The sequence below is a fragment of the Phalacrocorax aristotelis genome, chromosome 7 (assembly GCF_949628215.1).
Source record: "Phalacrocorax aristotelis chromosome 7, bGulAri2.1, whole genome shotgun sequence".
Lineage (NCBI taxonomy): Eukaryota > Metazoa > Chordata > Aves > Suliformes > Phalacrocoracidae > Phalacrocorax > Phalacrocorax aristotelis.
In genome coordinates, this window is record NC_134282.1 from 38,445,605 (window position 1) to 38,469,963 (window position 24,359).

General features: G+C 40.9%; 3 protein-coding genes across 8 annotated transcripts in view; 2 read left to right on the forward strand and 1 right to left on the reverse strand.

Annotated features, from left to right (window-relative positions):
• The window catches only part of TM2D3 (TM2 domain containing 3), a 7,406-nt gene extending 2,714 nt beyond the window's left edge, over positions 1-4,692 (forward strand). The window contains exons 3-7 of the mRNA XM_075100206.1: positions 293-391; positions 1,259-1,416; positions 1,978-2,152; positions 2,727-2,802; positions 3,557-4,692. Coding sequence (XP_074956307.1) covers positions 293-391; positions 1,259-1,416; positions 1,978-2,152; positions 2,727-2,802; positions 3,557-3,722 — 674 coding nt within the window. The 3' untranslated portion in view covers positions 3,723-4,692. The remainder of the gene's footprint in view (positions 1-292; positions 392-1,258; positions 1,417-1,977; positions 2,153-2,726; positions 2,803-3,556) is intronic.
• MAPDA (N6-Methyl-AMP deaminase) lies at positions 4,690-13,836 on the forward strand. 5 transcript variants are annotated; one of them, XM_075100204.1, is made up of 11 exons: positions 5,272-5,343; positions 5,418-5,522; positions 6,189-6,319; positions 6,851-6,911; positions 7,661-7,748; positions 8,328-8,409; positions 9,198-9,324; positions 10,020-10,100; positions 11,067-11,205; positions 11,706-11,806; positions 13,004-13,836. In XM_075100204.1, the coding sequence occupies exons 3-11, from the start codon at positions 6,231-6,233 to the stop codon at positions 13,193-13,195; spliced, it is 960 nt and encodes a 319-aa protein (XP_074956305.1). In that variant the 5' UTR covers positions 5,272-5,343; positions 5,418-5,522; positions 6,189-6,230; the 3' UTR covers positions 13,196-13,836. The 5 variants fall into 5 exon arrangements, with proteins under 5 accessions (XP_074956302.1, XP_074956306.1, XP_074956305.1 ...); XM_075100201.1 differs by lacking the exons at positions 5,272-5,343; positions 5,418-5,522 and adding an exon at positions 4,690-4,845; XM_075100205.1 differs by lacking the exon at positions 5,418-5,522 and having other exon boundaries at positions 4,877-5,343.
• Positions 13,837-15,338: 1,502 nt separating this feature from the next.
• LARP6 (La ribonucleoprotein 6, translational regulator) lies at positions 15,339-24,117 on the reverse strand. Of its 2 annotated transcripts, none has more exons than XM_075100198.1 (3): positions 23,279-24,117; positions 18,423-18,615; positions 15,339-17,380 (listed from the first exon to the last, which is right to left on the reverse strand). In XM_075100198.1, exons 1-3 carry the CDS (start codon positions 23,521-23,523, stop codon positions 16,307-16,309), a joined length of 1,512 nt encoding a protein of 503 aa, XP_074956299.1. In that variant the 5' UTR covers positions 23,524-24,117; the 3' UTR covers positions 15,339-16,306. The 2 variants fall into 2 exon arrangements, with proteins under 2 accessions (XP_074956299.1, XP_074956300.1); XM_075100199.1 differs by lacking the exon at positions 23,279-24,117 and adding an exon at positions 21,861-22,018.
• Between the last annotated feature and the right edge of the window lie 242 nt (positions 24,118-24,359).

Below are 24,359 nucleotides of genomic sequence, written 5' to 3' on the forward strand. Positions count from 1 at the left end.
TCCTAGCTTTCCTCGAAGGAGGAGTTGTGTTGCTTGATTAAATGGTTTTGTTCAGTAGCCAATACAATGTAAAATCTGCTTTCTGAGCAGTGCTTTTTAATTCTCATACTCATTTTAATTCTTAATGTATACGTCCTACTATTTATAGAATGGAAAAACGATTTTTGTAACTTCTTTTTTCTCATCACATGTTCCACTGGTAATTTCATACTAGCGTGCTGAAATCAAACTGTGTCTGAAGACTAATTTTATTTTAAAAATATCACTCTTTCCACATCTTTTTTTCTTGCAGCAGGATCTTTGATGACCACAAAGCATTCACAGCCACAGTCTACATTTGCAAAAGGTCTAACTTCAACAAGTACAAATACTCCCTATTTTAAAGCAGCAGGTATAATATTATGTTGTTTCTTTTGTTTTTCTTCTACAGGCCTTTTTCGTTGGTGTCTTGACTTTAATAGTAAAGTTCTTGAATTATGTCTTAGAAACCTGTACACGCTTTTACAGCGGTAAAAGGCGTTTTAGTATAACATGTTCTGGATTACTCTTCAATGACTTTAACAGCTAGCTGGGATTATATAATTAGAAAATTGGTCCACGTAAGATCGTGCAACTGGAAAACGACTAGTGAAACTGCTGTTGCAGTTTGTGTGTCGGGACAGTGGAAGTTCTTGAAAGGCTCCAGCGCTGTGCAAGAACTTGTTAGCATTCCCTATCCAACATACGTACAGGTTTTTTAGCTAAGGGATGTGTCGGGATTGCCTGTGAAGCACTGTTCTTGCTAGTAATTTAAGAGGTGATTCTGAACACATACAAGCAGCAAATAGCTGACCTAGCTGTAAACGATTAGACCTGAACTAAAAGCAGGTTACATGTGTCAACCTGTGTCTATACCTAAACTGATTACTTCTGCTGAGAAATACTGGCTGAGGCAGTGCTAATCCATGCTAAATTCTGTTCTGGTGCTGTACCGAGTTGTGTTGCTGCGCTGTCCTGTACAGCACTTACAGCACTTACAGGAGGTCCTTGCAGAGCACCCTGCTCCATTGTGTAGCAGCTCACTTGACTAAGGCCGTGGTTCCCACAACACAAACATGTAATGCTGTTCCCTCTATAATAAGGAAGACCCTTTAGACAGTGTTGCTGTGTGTGTCTATGTATCTATAGGTATAAAAGAAAATGTATATATATATTTTAGACCACGTAGCTTTTTTTATTATTTGCTTTCTTAATTTTATTCATGTGTTTCACCTTTCAGAAGGCACAGAAATTCCCTCTTACGTGCCTAAATGTCCCAGCAACGGGCTTTGCAGTAGATTGCCACCAGACTGTATGACATGTAACACAAACTACTCTTGTATATATGGGAAGCCAGCCACTTTTGATTGCCAAGTCAAGCCACATGTTCATTGTGTTGTAAGTAACCTATTACTTTTAAACCCAAATTTAAGTAATTTAGTTAAACTGTGGCATCTTATAATAAAATATAAAAATTCAATTTCCAGGTTCTTATATAGGCAGGTTTGCAGATCTGTGATACATCTAATCATTCAGCTGTAGGCCATCGCCGAAGAGGCAGACCCACCCTTCTCTGTTTTGCCTTCTTCATATTGGATCTCTGAGTTGGGCAGCCATGCAATTAAGTTAAATCGATTTGTTGGCCAATCATAATTGAACCATTTTGAGAGTGGGGAGGCTAAATATCTGTCAGAGCTACAAACTGACCTTACAGGTGAGACTGAACGAGTCCTCCTTTTGGCAGTAGCCTTAGACTGGAGGAAGCAGTCATGTTAAACTGTGCTTTAATAACTTTGTCAGTTTTTCTAATGTTGGTTTTTCTATTTTACTTGACTACATAGAAGTAGCAAAGCAGATTATTGTTATTCCACCCAAAATGTCTAGCCATGAAATGTAATTTGGTACTGCATGCTGAATTTTTTTATTACTAAGTGAAGCAATAATGCTGTCCTTTTGTAGGATGAGAATAACCACGAGCAGGAGAACTTCACAATTAACATGACGTGCCAGTTTTGCTGGCAGCTTGCAACGACTGATTATGTATGTACCAATTCTACAAACTGCATGACGGTCTCTTGTCCGCGACAACGATATAATGCCACTTGTACAGTGCGGGATCACATTCATTGTCTAGGTAAGGTTGGCTAGAACAGATTCTCTGAAGAAGCTTTTTTTCTAAAGAATTTCTTAACATTTTTTGTCATGGGTCAATACAACGATTGTTTATATCCATTGCAGTAACAGCCTGCACCTTGATTAATCTGCTGAATTTTTTTATAGTTACATTTTAATTTTGAAGCGTAATAGTGGCATCAACTGTAAACATTGGCTTTTAATACTGTTGTCTACCTTCACATGAGAGAAAATAGCTGGTTTTTATTTTTGTCAACTTCTATGAATTAAACTAATCTGGACACCAATAACAGAATCAATATCAAATGTCTCGGGGATAATTTTGAAAACTCATGCAGGGTTTAATTTTCCCACTATTTGTTCAGTGACCTTGCGTCTTTTCTGATGTGGGACAAAGACTGACGGAACAGGGGACTGTGGAGGATATGTGAGCTTCTGTGTTGGCAGTGTATGTTTCAAAAGCACCATCCCTTTTAGAGTCTTGTTAGAGAAATCGAGCATCATCTTGCTTGTCATTTTCTTACTCATTATGTGGTCTTTGTTACCTTATGGTTTGAATGTTTTCTCATGTTTAGGTAAACGTGTCTTTCCTAAGATGCTCTATTGCAACTGGACTGGAGGTTATAAGTGGTCTACTGCCTTGGCGCTAAGGTACACAAGAACTATTCGATAACGTCAAGCTAAAACAGATAATATTATTAGAGTAATTGTCTATAAATTCTTCAGTCTGTGGTTTTCTGTTTGTTAGTTTTTAATGTTGTACTTGAGTAACCTGTATTTCATATAGTCTAGCTTAGAATTTGGAGGCATAGGATGCCCGAAGATGTCATATGCAACGATACTAGCTATTTTCAGTCAATAGTGCTCGAGAGAACATTGGCCCTGCTTCTGCATCGAATGTACTTTCTTCAGAGTAAATGCCAACATTCTTGTGCTTCAAAAAGTGATCCATTTTCTGAGAGGACATGCTGCTTTTATTCTGTATGGTGTCAAATGAGGTACAAGTGCTCAAAACAATCTGCAGATCTGGGGGGGTCTCCCAGTGTTTTGTATGTTTTTAACAATTAGGGCTGAAAATTGTCCAAATTACTTCTTGGCATGTGAAATGCATGCAGCTGTTTCTGAATTTGATAGATGTTACTGAGCTGTCTATAGTTGGTATACATTTGTTACGGCTCCCATCCCAACTGTAACAGCTAGAAATGCCTTAAGACAAAGTTTCTTGCATTTTAAATTATTATGGAAGAGACCAGCACAGCAGTATTGAAAGAAACTATTTAGGTTATTTGTGGAATATTAAGCCATTAGGGCACCACAACTGTGATTTGACAGTAACTGAGGTATGGATACCCAAACTGAGTTAATCTAAAAATAATAATAATGAATCATGTTGCTCTTCTTACAGCATCACCCTTGGTGGATTTGGTGCCGACCGCTTCTATTTGGGCCAGTGGCGGGAAGGTCTGGGAAAGCTCTTCAGCTTTGGTGGACTTGGAATATGGACACTCATTGATGTACTACTGATAGGTGTTGGCTATGTGGGACCTGCAGATGGTTCTCTTTATATTTAAATGTGCGTGCAATGCATTTCAGAGAGGAGTAATGGCTTGGAAAGGGCTCTAAACAAAAGAATGTAGAGATTTGAGCCTTTCAGGTAGAATGAAGAACCATTCTTTCCGTGTGCATACATTTTAATGTACAGTATCTGTACTTAGTTTGCCTTCAACCAAGGTAAAATAAAGGAGTGGATCACTGAGTAAGTTGAAATTAATTTTCTTTCTTGCTATTTTTCTATGAAAAATGTTGAACAGCTAACTGAATTCTGCACTGTCCTGGAACTTGGATGGTCTGTCAAACACTGGAAGAGGTACAAACTAACTTGAATATTGAGTTGTTTACTTTGTATTTGTATGCTTGAATTTAGCTTTAGAGCTAACTTCCCTGAAGGTGTCAGTAATATATTCTTTTTTTCCTATTTGTGGGAGGATAATTTATTTGCCTGCATTACTCTAGTGATACGTAGATCACCATGTTTGATGTTAAGTACATTCATCTCTGTTTTGGGATATAGCAGGAGCTAATGTTTGCTTAGTGACTTGTTGACTTAAAATTGGGGGGTTTTTAGAATTATATTGTGGTAACACTAAAAGCTAAATATGAAATAATTGAAATCGATGTTAGGATTGTTCTGGAATGTCTTCATTTTGGTTGGGCTTGACCTGTGTATCCGTGAAAGGCCCAACTTGTGTTCTTGTGCCAGCAAGCTCACCAAGTTGATTAAAAAAAAAAGATGTTGGCAATATGATTGATGTGTTTATCCCCTTAGGACTGTAAACAGACAATATAGCAAACTGTAGTGCCGTTACTGGAGAATAAGTTTGGTTCACTTCAATACTGGCTGGGGCTGCCGGCCTCTCGATGCTGGCACCGCCTCCCCCTCACGCCAGACCCGACCTGTTGCTCACGTGGCGCCAGAGCGCGGCACCTCTGCACCCCCATCGCCTCAATAAACGCGAGCTCTCGAAGCTTCTGTGGAATTAACCACGACTGGTGTTTTATATGACTTTCTCTGCTCCTGCGGCGGCGGGGCGGGGGCGGGGCCGCAGCCCGCCCTCCGCCGGCACAGGCACCGTCATAGGCGGTGTCATGGCGGCGGAGCGGGAGCTGCGGTTCTACCGGCGGCTGCCGAAAGCGGTGAGCGGTGGGGGGGGTCAGGTGGGGGGGTCACTGCCCGCCCGCCGGGCGCGGGAAGCCGGGCGGGTTCGAGCGGGGGCCTTGGAGCTTCGCTGGATTCGGCAGCGCACCGATAGTGCAGTGCGGTGGGCGGACAGACGGCTGCTACTGTCTCAGAGCTTTTCTCGAACGCGGACTTTTCCTGAGGTGCTTTGTGCCACGGAAAAGCGCGGTGGGCGCTCGCCTCTCCGCCTTTGCAGTTCTCCCTGCGTAATCTTCCTCTTAATGTATCAATTGAGCGTGGTCCTTTTTTATGGTCCTGTTTTCCCCGAGGCTAGCCCAAGAAGTCTGACTCAGATAACGCTTTTTTCCATGTCCGGAAGGGTGTGCCTTACTTTTAGCGTATCTGTGCTATCCTTTGGTACGTGTTACTGTGCTTTTATCGGTGTTGCCGCTCCGGACTTGCAAAACAGTAAATGGCACGTACTCCCCCGGAGACCTTATGCGGTAAATGCACAGGTGTGCAATCAAAGCCACATCAAATCGCACCGTTCTTGTGTTCTTATGCTGCTTTTCAACAAGATGTTTTTCAGGGTTTACGTTTAACGTCTGACTGAATTCTGTGAAGTATTTCACTTCTAAGCCTGTGAAGAATTTAATGCAGTAGTAGTATGTATCTGGCTTGATTTCCGGAAGAGGTAGGCAGCTATAGCTCCTGGTGTTTAGCTCATAAGAAGGAGCAAAGGCGAGGTGAGGGAGGGAGCTGAGAATCATAGGCGTTTTGGACCCGAAAGGCAGGTTGCCAGGAGGAAGTTGGGCAGAAAGCAGTCTCGGACAAAGGAGGGCAATTACTCCAGTGCCATTAACAGGTAGAGGTAGCATCTTGCTGGATTTCTGGTGCAACTTAAAACATCAAAGCACAAAAAAAGGAAGGGTAAGTGGATATACAGATGTTGCCATTTTCAAACCGCGTACACATCCATTTAACTTGCAGTGGATGGGGAAAGAGTTTGTGAATCCTTATACTTTTCTTAACAATGAGGCAGCAGTTTGCTTCGTCCTCACCTTGAATTGCACCACTCTATTAGCTGGAGAGCCCTTTTTCCTGAGCCAGCCATGCTCCCCCTGAGATCAGTGCTAACAGCAGCCCACCAAGCCAGGAGGAACAAATAGGACAGTCTTAGCTGAACGGGTGCATGCAAAGGCAGGAGGAAGCAATTGTTAGCCAAACAGAGATAACTGTTATTTTATTTTTAAACTCAGAGTGAGACAATAACTAGGACGAAAGAACAGTAATACAGGCAGGAGGTAGAAGCCATCTTTTTCGCCAGACATGAATCCATAGGAATTTTTTTTTTCTCAAGGAACTTCATGCTCATTTGAACGGCTGTATCAGTTCTGCCACTATGAAGAAGCTTATGGCCCAGAAGCCATACCTGCAGATCCAGAATGGAATGACAGTGATTGATAAAGGAAAGAAAAGAACCTTAGATGAGTGAGTATACACATGTGTCTGCGTGCGTGATGAACGTTTACCAAGTGTCTTCTAAGTTCAGAACAGAGAAATGTATGGCCTTATACACTGACTGCAGAAAATACATTTTCAAGTTTTAGTTACAGTACAATCTGTTGGATTTTTTGCTGCTTGTATCTATAGAAAAACTTCTTAGATGTTTGCAAACTAAATGGAAATCTCACGTTGATTAATTCCCATTTTAAAGGATTGAAAATTTTCACTTTCAGCATCTGCTTTTCAGAGAAAATTGACTCGCATAGTTTCCTTTTTTGGAAACTTCATTTTTTCCTGTGTTTCAAAAAGCCTTTTGTCAAAAATAATAATTCCTGTTGCAAATGCGTTGTTAGCATCTAAAATCAGAAATTGCATTTCAGATGGTCTTTGTATTTGAAGCTACAAGCTGTTTAATTGAGCATAGTGAGTGCGTGTTTTCAAAATGTAGAATTTTTTTTTAATACTCCTCGTACTGTTCAACATTTGTCCAATTAATATTTTAACTTTTTATTTTAGATGTTTTCAGATGTTTCAGCTTATCTATCAGATTACCACAAGGACTGAAGATATTTTACTGGTAAGTTAATGAAAAGTTTGCTTAAAACAAGGAAGCAATACACACAGTCAAAATTAGTTGGATTAGCAGCACTGGCTTCCAGGTAACAATATCAACGATGTCCCTTCAATGGGAGGTCAGAATCATTATTGTAAAACACATTAATTTAGAAACGTGGGACTTCATATAACTTTTACATTTAATTATTCTGAAAGCAATGAGCCTCCGATATGGTGGTCATTATGACCACCCAGATGCTTGGACTGATAACGTCTTTAAAATGTGACATTTGTTCATTGTTACCAATGCTGTGTCTCCTCTTTTTGCTTTGGTTCCTTGTGGACCCAAACTACAGAACTAGAATTGGCCTTTGTTCACCTCAGGTGACAAAGCTGTTAAAGAGAACTGTCTTGTGATCAAAAGAGGGAGCAGAAAGTGGTGTAGTGTCCTCGTCTTTCCTCCTGTAAAGGGCCTTGTAGGCAGCCTGTTAAATTTACAGAAAGGTTCAGTGACTGCACTGGGCAAGGGGTGGTATTGTTCAGACAAGGAAATTCTCATTTGTCCTAACTCTCTTTAGTGTCACCGAGGGACGTGAAGGTACCCTCTGTGGGCTAGTGTTTCCAGAGGTGGGAAGCACTGAAAACGTGGAAGGCCTGAAATCTTATAAGTGTTTCATGCCAAAAGATATCTGGGTCTTTTAGTTGTAAAGAACAATATAACCAATTATAAGCCTTGCTTTCATGATGTTGAATACGCTGCTTGTTAATCAGATAACTAAAGATGTTATTAAAGAATTTGCTGATGATGGTGTCAAGTACCTGGAATTGAGGAGCACTCCTAGAGAAGAAAAGTCCACAGGTACAGTCTGTTCTGGTTTTTAATTTGTAAGCCTGATGTGCTGCAACCCTTAGTTAAGACTATGTTAATAACAAGTGAAGTCAAATGTAGGTGGTTCAACAAAAATATACCTTAAATATAAAAGCAAAGATTTAACCATGTAAAAACGTGTCACTTGACTATTAGATTTTTGAGGACAAAAATGTGTCAGTTAAAACCCTATTACCCAAAAATTTGGGTTATTCGCTTTAGTATGACATCTGAGTCTGCTAATATTTTTAACAGCTGATAGTTTCTTTTTGTTACTTCATTTTTTGTTTTCTTTTAGATGTGGTTTAATAGAAACACATAAGGCCTGTTGCTACTCTCTGGTTCATGCTAAGTTATTTTCTTTCTTCCAGGTGCTTAGGAGGAGGCTTAATTAAAATGTATGCTTCAAAGTAAAGCTATATTTATAAATAGAATTAGAACTCTATAGATAAGACTGGACTAAAATCAAAGGTGCAAAATGAACCTTACAAGGCTAGAGTGCTAGGTCTGCAACATCACAATAAAACTAATTCAAATATGTTTATTCCAAATGTGTACATGTGTTTGTAGGTATGACCAAAAGGATGTATGTTGAAACCATACTTGAGGGTATAAAGCAGTGTAAAGAAGAAGGCTTGGATATAGATGTAAGGTAAATACAGCACATGGAGTGCCTCTGTTTCAAGGTTTTATGTAGTCTGGTGCTCAGTCATGTAGTTTGCAGGGAGGTTTACAAACCATCAGTGTAGGAAAAGAAAATTCTGTTTAAACTAGTCTATGTGGAGTGGAAACAGGTCATTCATACGGAAGCCTGAATTTTTATCTTCCTCTTTACTGGTAGAGAATGAAACTGGGTAAAGCTTTTCAGCCCTAAGACTGGCCATTCTCTGCAACATTTTCAGGGAAAGCAGGGTGTTTTTTAAATGGAAATTGCATTAAGGACTCCTTTTTCACAGCCTAGATTCATTACAAGGATTTTGCTTGATTAGCTGAACAAGCAACCTGCTGTAAAGGAGTGGTAGTCCTAACCAGCAGAAAAGCTTCAGATGATGTCACTGGTTGCTCGGAGGCAGTCTGCTTGCCTGTCTTTTATACTCTCAGTAGCAACCCTTGTTAGATTTTTTTGTGGAAGCGGAAGAATTCTCATTCTTCACGTGTGCACCTCTGAGAGGTTGCTTGCCTGATAGCGCAGGCAGCAAGTGAGCATATTGTTCCCTGCCCTCCCTCTCACTGTGGCTACTGCATTTCACAGGCTAACACATTCATCTAATTTGTGTCCCTCTGCACTTCGGTACCTCCATTCCTTCATCAGTTTCCTATACAAATACTCTTTACACTCAGCCGTGAAGGATGTGAAGTGCCATTTTTGTTGCTATCAGATTAGTTGGTCTCCTGATACTACAGCTTGGGTTTAACGTAACGTGTACATTTCTATCCTAGATTGTTAATAGCAATAAATAGAAAAGGTGGCCCGGTAGTTGCTAAGCAGACTGTTAAACTTGCTGAAGAGTTCCTTCTTTCCACTGATGGGGTTGTAGTAGGACTTGACCTCAGTGGTGATCCCACCGTAAGTTTTTGTTTTATTTTGGCCTGTTCTCAAAGATAAATATATAATGTTGTGTAACAGTAAGTGGTTGTAATCGTACTTGGTTCTTGTCTGATGTTTGTTGCTAGTTTGAATGGATTGCTCATAATCTTGATACCAGCTTAGTCCCTGTTGCTGTAAGGGACAGATACTCCAACAAAAAAATCTGTAGATTAATACGTGGCACTGAAAAAATAGCCACTGAAAAGTAGCGTTTATCTGGGAAGTGTCTATTACTAAATTGTCCTGGTCAGATTGACTGGGTTTAGGCAAGTTAAATAATATTGCAAGTTGATGCTAGTTTAAATTTTGTTTAGACACACTAAATGCTTATTGTGTATTAAGAAGGCAAAATTGTTTGAGGATAGCTGTCAGGCTGAAATGAAATAGCTCTAGGTAGTAGTTGTAGAAAGGATACCAAAGTCAAGATCATTGACTTGCCAGTGCTGGGCATCACCCAAACTACTGACATTTGCCCAGTTTGTCTAAATTGCGCCCACACAGCAGCACTTTAAGTGACCTGTTGTGGTCAAAACTGAAGTAATGGGAAAAGCGAAATAATTCAGTGTAACTGCATTTGAATTAAGTATTTTGCTATTGCTAGACTTCTTAATTATTGTAATAGCAGGAGTTTTGTAAAACAAGCTGTAGAATGGTGATGTGTTTCTGTCTTCAAGGCAGGACATGGTCAAGATTTTTTGGAACCACTCTCAGAAGCAAAAAAAGCAGGTCTAAAGCTGGCGTTGCATCTTTCAGAGGTAAAAGTTTTCTTTATTTTGGTCCTCTAATTCCCATTTTATAAAAACCTTGATAAAACTAAATTTGAAGTTCTCAGGCCAAAGTTGTAATGGTTTGGGGTGTTTTGACAAGAGAGAAGAAAACGAGGAGAAATGTTCAATTTGTTCTGAATCAGAACTTGTCAAATCAGTTCTTACTATACTGTATCTAGTGGGGGGTTAGGGGTGAATTTGGAAATCAGTAATATTCCAAGAGATCCGCTGCCTTCTTCCTGGTATTTTATCAGAAGTCATGTATAGTAAAATTCACAGATTTTCCTGGGTGGTTCTGTTAGCTCTGCTTGTATCAGTAGAAAGAGTTGGGTTTCTCCAATACAGTCTGTTGAAGTGGTGGCTGAAGTTTACTCTGACGAGTCTGGTAAATACTGAAAATATTTTAATTTATTCAGGAAATTAAGCAAGATACATGATGTCACAGGCCTATTTATACTTGTTTCTATTTCATTAAAGAGGCTTTTGTAGGATATTCCTGCATGCTTCTCTGAAAATGTATTTCTTAATGTCTCAGTGGTGTTTTGGTTTGTTTGTTTGTTTTTGACCTCTTGCATTTTATATTCTTCATGCACCATTTTTTTAATCCCTGTGTAAAACAAGCATTGAAGGTTGTCTTGACAGGGTAGTTTTGAAACTGGAGCATACAAGGCTGATTTGATGCCTCCAACTGAAAGTCTTTCAGAACTGCAAATAGCAATCATCTCTTTCTACATACCAGTTCAGGATTATGGCTTCTTCTGTTTGCAGTTCCCAGCGGAGGGTCACTTTCATGCACTACTTCTTTCTTTACAGGGTAGTAATGCAGATGTTTAGTCTCACTGACACTTTCTTTTGGGTAAGACACGCTGTGAAAACAGAACTTGAAGTCCGTTGTAAATATTTAATGTGCTGTTTTATGCTGCCTTGACAAAATGTAAAATATATCCTCTCTAGATCCCAAATCAAGAAGAAGAGACCAAAATTCTCCTGGGCCTGCCTCCTGACAGAATTGGACATGGAACATTTCTCAACTCTGCAACAACAGGCTCAGAAGAGTTAGTGCCACTTGTCCGACAGTATCATATACCTATTGGTAAGGAAAAAAGTTAAGAAAATCACACGGTGATCTCTCTATTTCAGAACATTGTACGTATTGCTGATCTAGTAACTCTGATTTGTCTTTGACCAGAGGTGACTTGGGGAAAGCGTGGCAGTGTATGTGAGAGAATAGCCTGTAAAGGTACACTGGTAACACCTTTGTGGTTTTGATATATTTGTGGCAGTAGACAACAATTGATGTCTCAGATGAAAACAAAACTAAATCGTAACATTTACTTACTGTGCGAGGCTGTGTGGTGTTTCTCTCTCTGGTTTGCAAGCTCCCTAAATTTTATAGCCAGCCAGTAGTTAAGAAATTGATTACCAGACTTTCCTCAGAACATACTACCAAATATTTGAACCATAGAAAATCAAGGAAACAACAAGAGCTGATTTTAATTTTCATTCAGGAATAGAAATAAGTCAATCAATGTGTCAACCATAACATGCCTTTTGTTTTGATATCTATTCTTGTTTCTTCTTTTTTCCCCTTAGAACTTTGCATGACATCAAACATCAAAACTCAAACAGTGTCTTCCTGTGACAAACACCATTTTGGATACTGGTACAACATGGGCCACCCTGCAGTGCTTTGTGTAAGTATTTTGATTGTAACTGTGTATTTGGGCAAAGAGCCAAACCAGTGTGAAATTAGAGAAGTGTATCTCCTTTTATGGACCAGAGCTGACTTACTAACAATTTCTGACCTTGCAGAAAATAATTTCATACTGGCAGATTTCTCTTAAACATACTGGTCCAATGCTAGCATTTAAGCTTGTAGTCACCTGGCTAATCATCATGTTGGATGAAAGTGCTTGAGTTCCTTTGGCAGCAAATTATGGTCCATAATTGTTGAGGTGCCAAGTGCTTTTGTTGGCATTGGCAGGGTTCTACTATCCTGTTGGTTTAACCCCTGTAATTTGTAGCATTGTCCAAGTGCGTGTATATATATATTAGAGCATTGTCTTATTATTAAATAAGCCTCACTCCTTTATCATACAGTGTATTTATTATTGAGTTTGAACTCTGTTATCTTAGGTGAAAAATAATTCATTATTAGAGATTACTTCTGAGGTTTTCAATTATGAAAAGTCTAGAGAATTTATGAAGTCACATAAGAAAGGAGTTTACCCGTAAAGGCCTATAAAAACAAGAGTAGTAGGAGAAGGAGATACTAGAGTGCCTTAAGTTTAAGAGGATATAGTTAGCGTTCTTTGTGGGGACACAAGGACTCTAAATTGCAGATGGGTATCTTGTTAACCCTGAAATAATCCTAACTTGCTCCTTTTAGATGGATAATCATTACATGGCTTTTGATCGTATGTTTTTGATGCCAGCCCAGTACTTAAGGCAGCATCAGGAAATAGTTCATGTTGACACCAAGTGTGGTGGGTGGGAGAGTTCCTTGCCTGAAGATGTAGGAAATCAGAGTTACGCTCTAGTTCCCAGGCCTGAGGAAAGGGAACGGAGGAATAAGGAGACGTACACGTACTGACATAGCTTGCATGTATGCATCATTTGATAGCCATCTTTCTAGCAACTTCAACAGGAAATCCTGTTTTCTTGATAAATTGTGTCATCGCTTTAAGTTTTCATGTATGTTTGAATGATTTATTAACTCTGAGTGAAAACAGGGCAAATAAAGTATGAAATAATTACCAACAGATGAAAGAACCGTGGAATAAAAAGTGAAACAGCATGATAAAACTGGTTTGTAATGTCAAGAAAACCTCCTTTTTGATCTAGTGGAACTAATTTAAACTTTTTTTCCTTTTCTTTCAATTTAACTCCAGACTGATGATAAAGGTGTCTTTGCAACAGATCTGTCACAAGAATATGAGCTGGTTGCAAAAACATTTAATCTGACTCGATCACAGATGTGGGATCTTTCCAATGAATCAATCAACTATATCTTTGCTTCAAGTGTAGTGAAATCAAAGCTAAGGGAACAGTGGTGTAAGCTGAAGCCAACTCTGTTTGATTAACCAAACTGTTGTTCTCAACAGCCTGGCTGTGTTAGCTTAGGTAAAAAGCATTTTTTACTGAAGTCCCTGGCTTTTTTTTTCAGACTTCAGGTTTATAAATCCAGCTTATTAACTGTGCCTGTGCAAAATGAAGACAGTGGGAATGCATTCTTTGTTAGTGGGGACAGAAGTTAATGTTCTTTCGTAGTTGGGAAGGGCTCTCAACCGGTGACTAAAATTCCAAATGTGTCCTCGCATCATTTCTCTCCAGCTGATACGCCATCATACTACAAACATGAGAGTCAGAATAAAATAAAGGCACTGCTGTTAGGGTTTAAAAGGCCTCGGCTGGCAACATTACACCAAGCAGTTTGTATGTGTCGTGTGCATATTTGGGGTTTTTATTGTTTTTAAACAGAAGTTTTGAGCAATTGATTGAATGTGAAGACAAACTTGAAGAGAATGAAATATTTGTCTCAGAGGAATTCTATATTGCATCCGTTTTTATTGGCGTACGTGTATGACTGAAGCCTGCTGTGGATTGTGTAGCACATGTGGTAGTGCCTGCTGATGTTCTTTCATTGTTTGATCAAGTTGCATTATCACTTGCTGTTTGATCAAGTTTGTCTGTATTTTCTTTCTACAAAATAATTACTACGGTACATGTGTTCTTCCTTTCTTATTGAAAAGCTCTCTAAAGTCACATTGAGCAGCTTTCTGGAATGTTATAGTTACATGTATCTCAGGATAAGTGGGCCTGTGCTCAAGAGAGATGGCATTCTCTTGTAAGTTTTATTAGAAGGCATAACCTATTATATTGTAACTCTTCAGTAACATAGTATTTGGTTTGTTAGGGAACTGTCAGCTTCCCACTTATTTACTAAGGGGTCATCCTCAGTGTTCATTTTGTCTGTCTAAAACTTTCTAAAGCAAAATAAGACTCGTAATTAGTGTCTAACGAGATTTCTTTAGTTTGAAACTGTTAGAGCCATACAGGGGTAAGTTTGGTTTTTTTGGATTGGTGGTTTTTTTGGTTTGTTGTTGTTTGGTGATTTTTTTTTTTTAAGGTTTACATGTTGAATGTGACATGTAACTGTGTTCCTTCAGAGAGTGTAGCCCTGGTAAATGCTGCTATTTTCAACTTCCTTTTTTCCCTGTGAGCATACTGTGTCTTAAGAGATTTTTAACATTATGGCCTGTTACATACAGACTTCTGTGCGTCTTCAAAATAGTGCCTTGTATCAGCTGTAGTACTGCCCCCAAACAGTTTGGTACATAATGACCCATGGATGCTGCATAGTTTTAAAATTAAAAAAAAAAACCTTCCCTGATTATTAACAAAACAAATGTTCCGGAAACAGTGAATGAGTGCTGGTGTTATACACCTAGAGCTAGAGACTCACTCCTCTGCAGGTGGTGTACTTACTCTGGCAGTTGGATCCTTGCAGATGTGCAGCTGATTGGAAAAAAAAAAAACAACAACCTACCACTTCGCAGTTACGAGTATTTATAGCATCTTGGCTAGCAATGGAAGCCAGGAGGAACTTGGAGGATTCCATCTGTGGGAGGTAAAAGAACCAGGAATATAGCTGGGTGGCTAAAGAGTGATCCACAGAACTGGGGAATTGCTCTGTGTGTTACTGCAGTTATTTATGCTGCAGAAGTGTAAGCTTAGAGTGGAAATGAAAGTTGGAAAGGATGGGGAGATGTTTTGGGATGAAAAACCATCATCTGATTAGAACCTTGTCATGCACAGTTCCCAAGCTGTGCATTGGAAGCTGAAACCTTACCTCCTCACTATTGCTCGGCTCATTTTTAGGAGTGCAACTTAGAAGTAAAACTGCAGAGTTTCCTCCTTTGGCTTCAGGTAGGATTGTAGTTAAGTTTTTAATTAAAGCGCCTCTTGCTAGGCCTGCTTATAAATTCTGAGTTAACAGTGAGATAACCATTGTTTATAATATTGTATAAAAATGACTGTGACATACAGTTAGAGTGAAGCATCGCCATGGAAGTGAGCATCAGTAATGGGGCAGAGGACCACTCCCCTCCCCAAATGTAGCGGAAAGGCCGAGTAACTGTTTCTGGAATTTGATATGGTATAAGATAAGGCTTAAGTATCTCTTCAGGCACAGCTCAGCATATTTTTCAAGTAAAACATAATAGCTCTAGAATGAGTTAATATTTTTGTTTATTTCCATCTGATTATGAGATAAGACTTACAGAACAATCTTCAATGCTCGGAGTCTTTATTCACCCCATGTGAAATACATACTTTGGTCCTACTAAACAGCATTGTCTTTAGAGGCATATGCAAGCAGAGAGCAACTGCTCACTGTAGCATGTTATTCAGAGTTCCTTCTGAGACAAACACTGACAGTCTTCAAAACCTCTACTCCTTAAGGTTAGTCTGGTAACATATCACAGCTTGTTCTAATACAACCACTAAGCTGTAAGTATTTACACACTGCTCTTCAGGAGCATAGCTTTGCAAACAATGTAGTTACATGAGTGATTTAAATGCCTGGTTCAAACTAATACACTAAAGTAGCAGCTAATGTAATGCCCTTATCGCATTATTAAGTGCATAACATGTCTGGGAGATGGGAACATCTCTCATGTGAGAGACCTGGAGCCCTGGGGCTGTTCAGACTGGGGAAGAGAAGGCTCAGGGGGCAGATCTTGTCAGTGTTCTTACATATCTGATGGGAAGGAGTAAATAAGGTGGTGCCAGGCTCTTAGTGATTCCCCATAACAGGGAAAGGGGCACAAACCAAAACACAGGAAATTCCACCTGAACATATGGAAACACTTTTTTAGTGTGTGGATGGTTGAACATGGGAGCACACTGCGCAGACAGGTGGGGAGTCTCTGCCCTTGCAGATACTCAAAACCCTAAGTGACCTGCTGTAGTGGACCCTGCATGAGCAAAGGAGGTAGACTGGGCAATCTCCAGAGATGCCTTCCAACCTCAGCGATTCTGTGAAGTAAGTATACAAATGATAAAGTTTCCATATGAATACAAAATATTTTAAAATTAAATACTGACTTAACTCTGTCACTCCAGTGACAATTTTTCACCAGGCTTGAACAAAAGCAGTCGTCTGACCTGTGAAATTGCTTTTAAAGAAAGATTTATTCATGCTTTGTAGCCTTCCCTCTTTCATCTTTATTGTGGAATCCTTTTGTGCCATCAGGACCTTTAGGCAACCGCAGCACCCCTACAGGCAGACCGTCCGCATTTTGTATTTTCCGAGCTAACATGGGGCTACTGATGAGACTCTTCTCCTGCATTACAGTTTGAGCTTTTCTTCTCTGTACCCAGGGGCTACCAGAAGGAGTGATACTGCTGTCCGAGGAATAATCTGTACATTTCCTTGGAATCTCAGGGCTAGTGCTTGGGTTAAGCTTGCTGTCTTCGGCCAGCGGAGACTTTCTGGTTACTTTTCTTAGGGAAGAGGGACTGTTCCAAGGACTTGATCGGGGTGACACATTAGGACTCAAATGGTTGTTGGGGTAAATGACAGGGCTCAAATTACTCCTAGTATTTGTTGCAGTACTTTTGCGTCCTGACAATGGTGATGTAGGATTACTCTCTGGGTCAGAAGAGCTATTTGCTGACGATTCATCACCGACAAACTGAAGTTCCTCAACTCTCTTATTAAGGGATCTAGCCTTCTTGAGGCTCTTACTGCTATCTTCATCACGGTTCTTGTCTTTGGGAACTTTTTTCTTGGGAAGCTTTATGCCTATTAGGACAACTTTCATGCTGGTCTCTTTCTTTTCAGTACACATGAAGTCATGAGCACGTACGGCAGCATCTACTTCCTCAAATTCTATAATTGCACACTCCTGAGATCCCAGTTGAGGGTACCGACTGCTGACCCTCCTGATATTGGGTGGTAGATCCCTGCCAGGCTTGAGAAGACAAACTGATGAAATTACACCAAAAGTTACAAAGGCTTTCAGGAGATGCTCCATTACCCTTTCTCGCACACATCCATTTTCTTGTTGTTCGTTAAGAGCCTGCAGCTCAGAAATCATGTGGATATCATACACCAGTAACATCCTGGAAGGGAGATTTTCACTTGGAAACACTGGAACTGGAGTATTTCTTCTTACCTTTCTGTTGTCATCATTGAGCTCAAGAGTGTTAGAGTACTTCAGTGCATAGGCTGTGGTTCTCCAGTCGTGAGTCAGATGTTTCACCTTGAAGACAGACACAGGTTAGGCAGCACAACTGATCAAACCCACTCAAACTAATTACAAAAAGTCTAAGGCAGATGCAGGCCCCAGTCTATAAACAGTTTTCCTGCTGTAATGGTCATTAGTGAGCTCCTGTAAAGCTTGTGTCCTGTTGAAAATAGGAACTGACACTCAATCTCAAACTGAAAATCATTACTTAAAGCCTGCTCAAGGGATGTTCAGTCATTCCATACCTAGGTCTGAACCATGATCAAAATCCATGTTCTGTGGGTTTTATTATGTTAAATTTACAAGTGAGTAGTTTTGCCAAGTTTAGGACTTCTTTTATTGATTTTTTTCCTCCCTCAAAAATGTCAGTTTATAACAAACCCCAAACTTTCCCATTTCCAGGGAGTGTTTTTAAGAGTTTATCTGTTACTGGTATAATCTGTTTGAAGTGGTCTGAAGTAACTGGGCATGCCTTAACTTCTAGACTGAATAGCTCTGCAAATCTGTCAGATCCAGAATCTTGACAAAGTGTTTCCAATGTAATTTTAGAAATCAGTTACATACACATATTTACAGAGGAGTTCCTGCTGTTAAAAAAAACAAAAACAAAACCACCTCACCTTTAAGTGACTTTGGTTGCCAGATACTTTCTACTACTCTTAATTTTGGGGTCTCCACGCATTTGCAAAGGTCAGATCTGCTATCCCTTCTCAGAGACAAGAAAGTAACTTTACTTAGATACTCATGAGTGGCTGATCTAGAAATTTATTTTATCCAGTGTCCCATTTACTATGCCCTACTCTCTCCAAGAATAATTTAAAAGTGTAGTTGCTTGAAAGCCTATGACTTCCCTAGCCAATCATGAACGAGTTCAGCAATTGAAGTTCTAGATAAGAACAAACTTATCACATCAAAATGGAACCAACCTGAGAGAGGTAAAGTGGAAGACTGTAAAACCGCCTCAATAAAATAAGTTATTTTCATCTAATCTCCCCTAATATTTTTAGATTCATCAGCCTTACGCAAGGCACTTCCAAGTCTTAACAAGTTAGCTTACCTTCTTAAAAGAAGTGAGGAGTTTAACATTAACGAAGCCCATCTTATTTCTTCGCACGTGCTTTAGAAGGAAGGCATCTTTCTCAAGGTTCTCATCTGAGAAGTAATATTCAATCTGTGCTATTAACTTCTGGATCAGGTCATTTTCTGGTGGCTTCCAGTTTTGGTCAGAGTCATCATCATTTTCCCCACCACTGGAAAAGAGTTAAATCATTTTAGTAACAGACCTTCATCTTACATTAGTGGGTTTGAAATAGTCCTTCAAAATGAAAAGCTGTAACTGTAATGCTGATTCCCACTTACTTTAGACATAGGCACTGAATGGGTATTGCCCTATCCATCTGAGGAGGCCAGCTCAGAGGATGAAGCTTTCCAGTCAGAGTAAGGAATCAAGTTCCTGAGCTCACTCCAAAACTGTTCTTGGTGCAGAACAATGAGACGTATACAGTAGCATCTTGAAAACACCCTGCCATTTCAAATCCTACACCGAAACATGAAATGCAGGTGCACAGGCACTTGGTGCTATACAAAGTTCCTCCGCTGGCAGTGTTTTATTTCTCTGTATGAAGCTATTAAACATCGGCTTGACATTTATGTGCTTCATGAGTAGTGTTGCATACCAATGAATAAGTACTCCAGCTTGACGCAGTCATGATTTCTCAAGCCCCATCACCACATAAGTGCAGAAGCCAGTATCCAGGGGGTAAGAAAAACTGACAGGACTACTGCACTTTTTACAGGTCACTTCCAGAGTGACGGAGTAACTTAACTAGCAGTTTACCAAGGGACTTAAAACTGTATGTATGTTTCAGATTAAGGACTTTGGTGCAGTAGCGGCTCATGTACCTCCGGAACAGCTGTATATGCACGCATACGCAGGTTGCTAAGAAGTCATTCTCATTTTCTCTCTGCCCTTCCCAACACATTGTCTAGGTATCTGTGCAAAATGCAACACTACTGAGCATCCTACCCCAAACAAAAGATACAGCAACCATGGATTTGAGATAAACTACTTGCCACATACAGTTACAGAAACACGTTTGTTGCTGAAATACAAAGGACCATTTAAATTGTTACCTAGCATTTGGGGCAGATAGCAGATTACAGCCATAGCTATCGCTGTAAGAACTATAATGCACAAGTCTATCTTAAGCCAGATCCATTTTTACAGAAACAAAGCTTCTGTTAAAAAAAAAAACACCAAAAACAAATAAACAAAAAACCCTCTCATTTACTAAGCTCCCTAGACCCTATAAATCACATAATGCTTTGATCTCCCATGTACCTGAGCAACAAAATAGGAGGAGTCACACGTTTTTCCAAAATAATCTTGAATGGCTTTTACAGAGCTTGTGAAATCATTGAACAAGGGAGCAGGCATCACACTAGAGCCCTCCAAGGGCTATATTGCTGGGAGGTTGCAGGCTACTGGATCAGCTTGCTTTGTGGCAGTTCTGTGCCAGAGATGAACTGGACACTGTGTTTGTAATGCTGACTGGCATGCCTGGGTGCAGGCAGGAGCACTGCCTTGGCAAGTGCTTGCTGTACGTCAGAAGATGCTGTTCAGGTCAGTGGGCTCTGCACAGGGAAGGTGCGCCCAGGTGTGACAAGTTATGGCAGTTCTCTGGGACCGGGCTTTTTGAAGCTAAGAATTTATTTACTATGTTTTTTCCAGTGATAGGGCAACACATCAGGTATGCATGGATACTCACTCACACAGTCCTAGTCTCCTTGTTAAAATCCCCCTAGCTACTTCAAAGGAATGACAAGAGTGAGAGATCAAGAAAAATAATTTGACAATCCTGGAAGTAGGGGATGATAGATGATGTTATGATTAGGATAGTAAAAAACATTTAATGGCCAGCTGTGGGTGCTGGTTTCAGGAGGAAGAAAAAACATGGTTAAGTGTTTATTTTTTATTCATGATACTCCCTTACCCCACTACTTCTCATTTTTCATTCACCACTGATTCAGAACTAGTGTTCTATGTTTCTTGTGCCCACATTTCAGCGTTTTTACATACGCACACACTGCTAAGGAAAGCTTACCTTCAATTCAGGAGCTTATAGGGTTTTTAGAGGATTTTTTAGTACAGACATCTTCAGGTATTTGGAAGGTTTGGGTGAAAAGAGATGGAGCATCATGCTTGGGGAAAAAATAAAAATGACCTGCATGTTTGCAAAGATCAGTATCATCCTTGCTTACAGTGTTAACACACTAAATCAGAGTGAAATAGGTCTCCTCTCACCTCTCTAAATTAAATATAGGTCACACTCTGAATTATACACCATTTCTGTACTGGGCAGATAGTTCAGCTTTTACAAAATCTTTAGGGCTCTTACAACATCCCTCACTAAGTACTGTATGGAAATTCCACCTACAGCAAGTGCCAAAATTTGCAACTAGCTCCATATTCATAATAATGACCACTTGGTAGTACCTCTAGGGTATCCACTTGACTACAAAGGTCGTTGATAAATCAATGTTCCTCAACATTGATTAAAAAAAAAGCACCTAGTAGTTACAACTTTCATTTACTTATTTCTTTATTCAGAGCTTTGTGACAGATATGCTTGTCAAAACAGCTAGGACAGACTGAAACCTTTTAACATGGTGACTCATCTGGCTATTAGTCACACAAGAAACTAAACACATACCTGCATAGAGGATAGATTCTGAGATTTAAATATCAAAACTCACAAACAATATACTAAATTGTCTGGATAGAGTCTAACCTGATAAGTTTTTGCTGAGTCTTGAAAAGAATAAGGTATAGTATTAAAATAAGCACTATGCAGTGACACAATTTACAGTATTAAGTTGATGTTCCAACAATGCCATCACTCAAAGGCAGTGCAAGTCTGTTAACAAAAACTAGTGAATACAATACTGGGTGCCTACTAATGATACATGTGGCTGTGGCTATCATTAAATGTCAGTGTCTATTGTGAAATGTTACATTTTAGACTGACAAAATCATAAAAACATTGAGCTTTCAAGCTCAGATTCTTCCTGTATCCGTCTGCATCCAAAATAAACCTAAGTGTAGCATGAATAGCTTTACTTCATGCAGAGGAGTACCACCTGTTTCTTCTTAAGAGTCTGAAGATCTTTCTGGAGCACCTGACAGCTAAATGGCTGAGGACTGAATGTCACAAATACTCAGAGATCTCCTGAAGAACTGTGGTGCCTTGACATGAGGAAATGGTTTTCATTTCTTAAGTTATAAAGACCTAGAAATTGAGGAAAATAAATCTGAATTGTCTGCCAGCCTAGCTGGAGAGTGAAATGGCCCATCCCCAGCAGTTTTAGACCATCGCTGACAATTTTCCAAATGCTTGGGTAAATAATTTCCTATCAGATGTTGCATTCCCAAAAGCAAATTTTTAGCCATGGTTAGATATAAATGGCAAAAGCAGCATTTGTGAACTCCACTCACCTACTTCTGATGCAGAGTCTTTATAGTTCTCTCCACGCCAATAACTCTGGCCTTCCCTGGATCAGGAAGAGGCCATTTGCAAAAAGGCAACCTCCACAAGAACCGAATGTACATCAGAAACATATACTGTCAGCAAACATTTCAGAAGATACCACCTACTGTAGAGGATTAAGTAAGCAGCATTTAAGAGTTAGCTATTATGTGTTACAATCCTTGAAGAAATAAACACCCTTTTGTCTAGTCTAGACCAGGGCTAGAAGGTCTTACACAAGTAGCATGGTCAAAGAAAACACATGTAAAAATATTTGGAACTTAAGGAATCAGTAATCGGAATGCAACACTAGGCTGCTATACACATTTGGTTTATAAAAAAACCAGTCACATATGATTGTGAGAAGACTAAGTAGACTTGGGTTAAACATTTTACTTGTGTCTAGGTATGCTCGCTTCCTGTTTCTGTAGGGCATGGTTGACAACTTCAGCAGCTGCAAAAAATTCCCCCTCCCCAGCTGCCCCACTAAAATTTAAAATGATGTACTGCAGGCCATTCTGAGTCAGTGCTAGGATACGAAGTTAGAGAATCGATTAGAAACAATTGATCTTTGAACAAAACACCAAATTTCATGCTACTGTACCTAAATCTTTATGTAACTGAATTTATTACTGCATCTGCAGCTTTAGTACAAAACACAACATGAACTTCAACTAGTGAGCTTTGTCTCTGCAGTTTTCTGGTACAAAAATCCTGGCTGGTCCTTTTACATGTAAGAGATTCTGGTAGGCATCAGTAATAATTCCTGTAACTTATCATTAAATACAGTTGACACTACTGGCATTATCAGACTGCCAAGTGTAGAGTAGATTATAAAGTGGTGGTTTCTTCTGCATTTAAACTGGTCGACTTCATGTCTAGTCAACTTGTTTCCAAAGCCATAGAACAGGTCTGCTTGTCCGTGTCTTAATTCTACTGAAGAAAATCTCTAGCTTACACGCAATAAAAACCAAATGGGGGGGAAAAAAAACCCAAACTCCAGAGCAATAACCAAGTCTAAAGTCCCTTCTGTAAAGGACAATGAAGCGGAAATGTCGGGGCCTCCACAGCCCGGCACTTCTCGCCGCGGGAAAGCCACGTTCCCGCCCCGCCCCGACAGCGGGGCTGCACCCGCCGCGCTGGGCACCCGCAGGCAGTCCGTCCCGGGCCCCGGCCGCTCCCTCCCTGGGGGTACGCGGACAGTCCCACGCCCGAGAGCTTGCCCGCCTCTGGAGGCTTTCTTGCGTCTCCCACCCCTCCCCGTCGGCGTTGCATCAGCCGCGACGGCCCCGCTCCTCCCCCCGCGCCGCCAGGACCGCAGGGAGAGGCGGCAGCCGAAGGGGCCCGAGACCGGGCCCCTGCCCCGCCCGCGCCCCGGCGGGCTCACCTGGAGCGCTTACGCCCCCCCGAGTCCTCATCGCTGCAGCTCCCGCCGCCTCGCGCCGCGGAGCACGACGCGCCGCCGCCACCTTCCTCCTCCTCTTCTTTCTCCTCCTCCTCCTCCGCGGCCGCCCGGACAGCCACTCGGATCCGCACGGGGCCGCTCCCCACCGTCAGCTCCGGGCCAGCGGCCCCAGCCCCGGGCTCCGCTCCTTCGGGGTCCGCAGGGGCGGCGGGCTGCCGCTGGGCCATGGCGCCCGGCGGCGGAGCGCTCCGTGCCGCCGGGCGGCCTCAGCTCGCCGCCGCCACGACAGCGGCGACGCCCGGCCTGCGGCAGTTGCCGCCTCCCCTTGCTTCGCCTCTCCTGCGGCGGCAGCGGCGAGCAGCGGGGCGGCGCTGCCAGCTCCACTCCCCGTGCAGGGACGGCCGAGGGCAGGACCTTTTTCGCCGACCGCTGCATTGGGACTGCTTTTATTGCAACAGACAACAACCAGCCCCTCACCGAAGGCTTCTCCGCCCCTTGTACGGCTGCTGCGTCCTGCTAGAGCGTCGCGTTTTACGAAATTTAAAAAGGTTACGCTGGGGTGAGTGTGGGTTTAAATGCCGAGGATGAGATTTGGAAATAAGAAAACTGAGTGAACAAGGACACCATTGAACGTACGCTGTTTTTTGTAGAGCACCCCTCTATAATTCTGCATGGTACTTAAACAGAATAAAGACATCACCCAGTAAGAACTGATTACAATAGAGGCCTCTCTTCTGAAACACTTATGCATTGATTTATTTTGAACTTAAGACTATTGCACTACATTTCAGTGGACTGTTTCAGCTATTAAAGTGAAATTATCATTCATATTTTCAGGAGTCTATTTAAATATACCATGTAAATATTCAGTCTTCAGTCAAGGAAGATCTTTCTTTCAGTACTATCTGAACCCAAACTGCGAAACCGAAGTAGGACCTTTTAAGTCACCACCTCATTTGTGGTATCCTTATCTTTGTCTGTACAATTAATCTCAATTGTACTCCACTGTATTGCTTCAAAGTTTTAGTCTTAAAAATTTGGATTGGCAAGAAGTGAGGCTGCA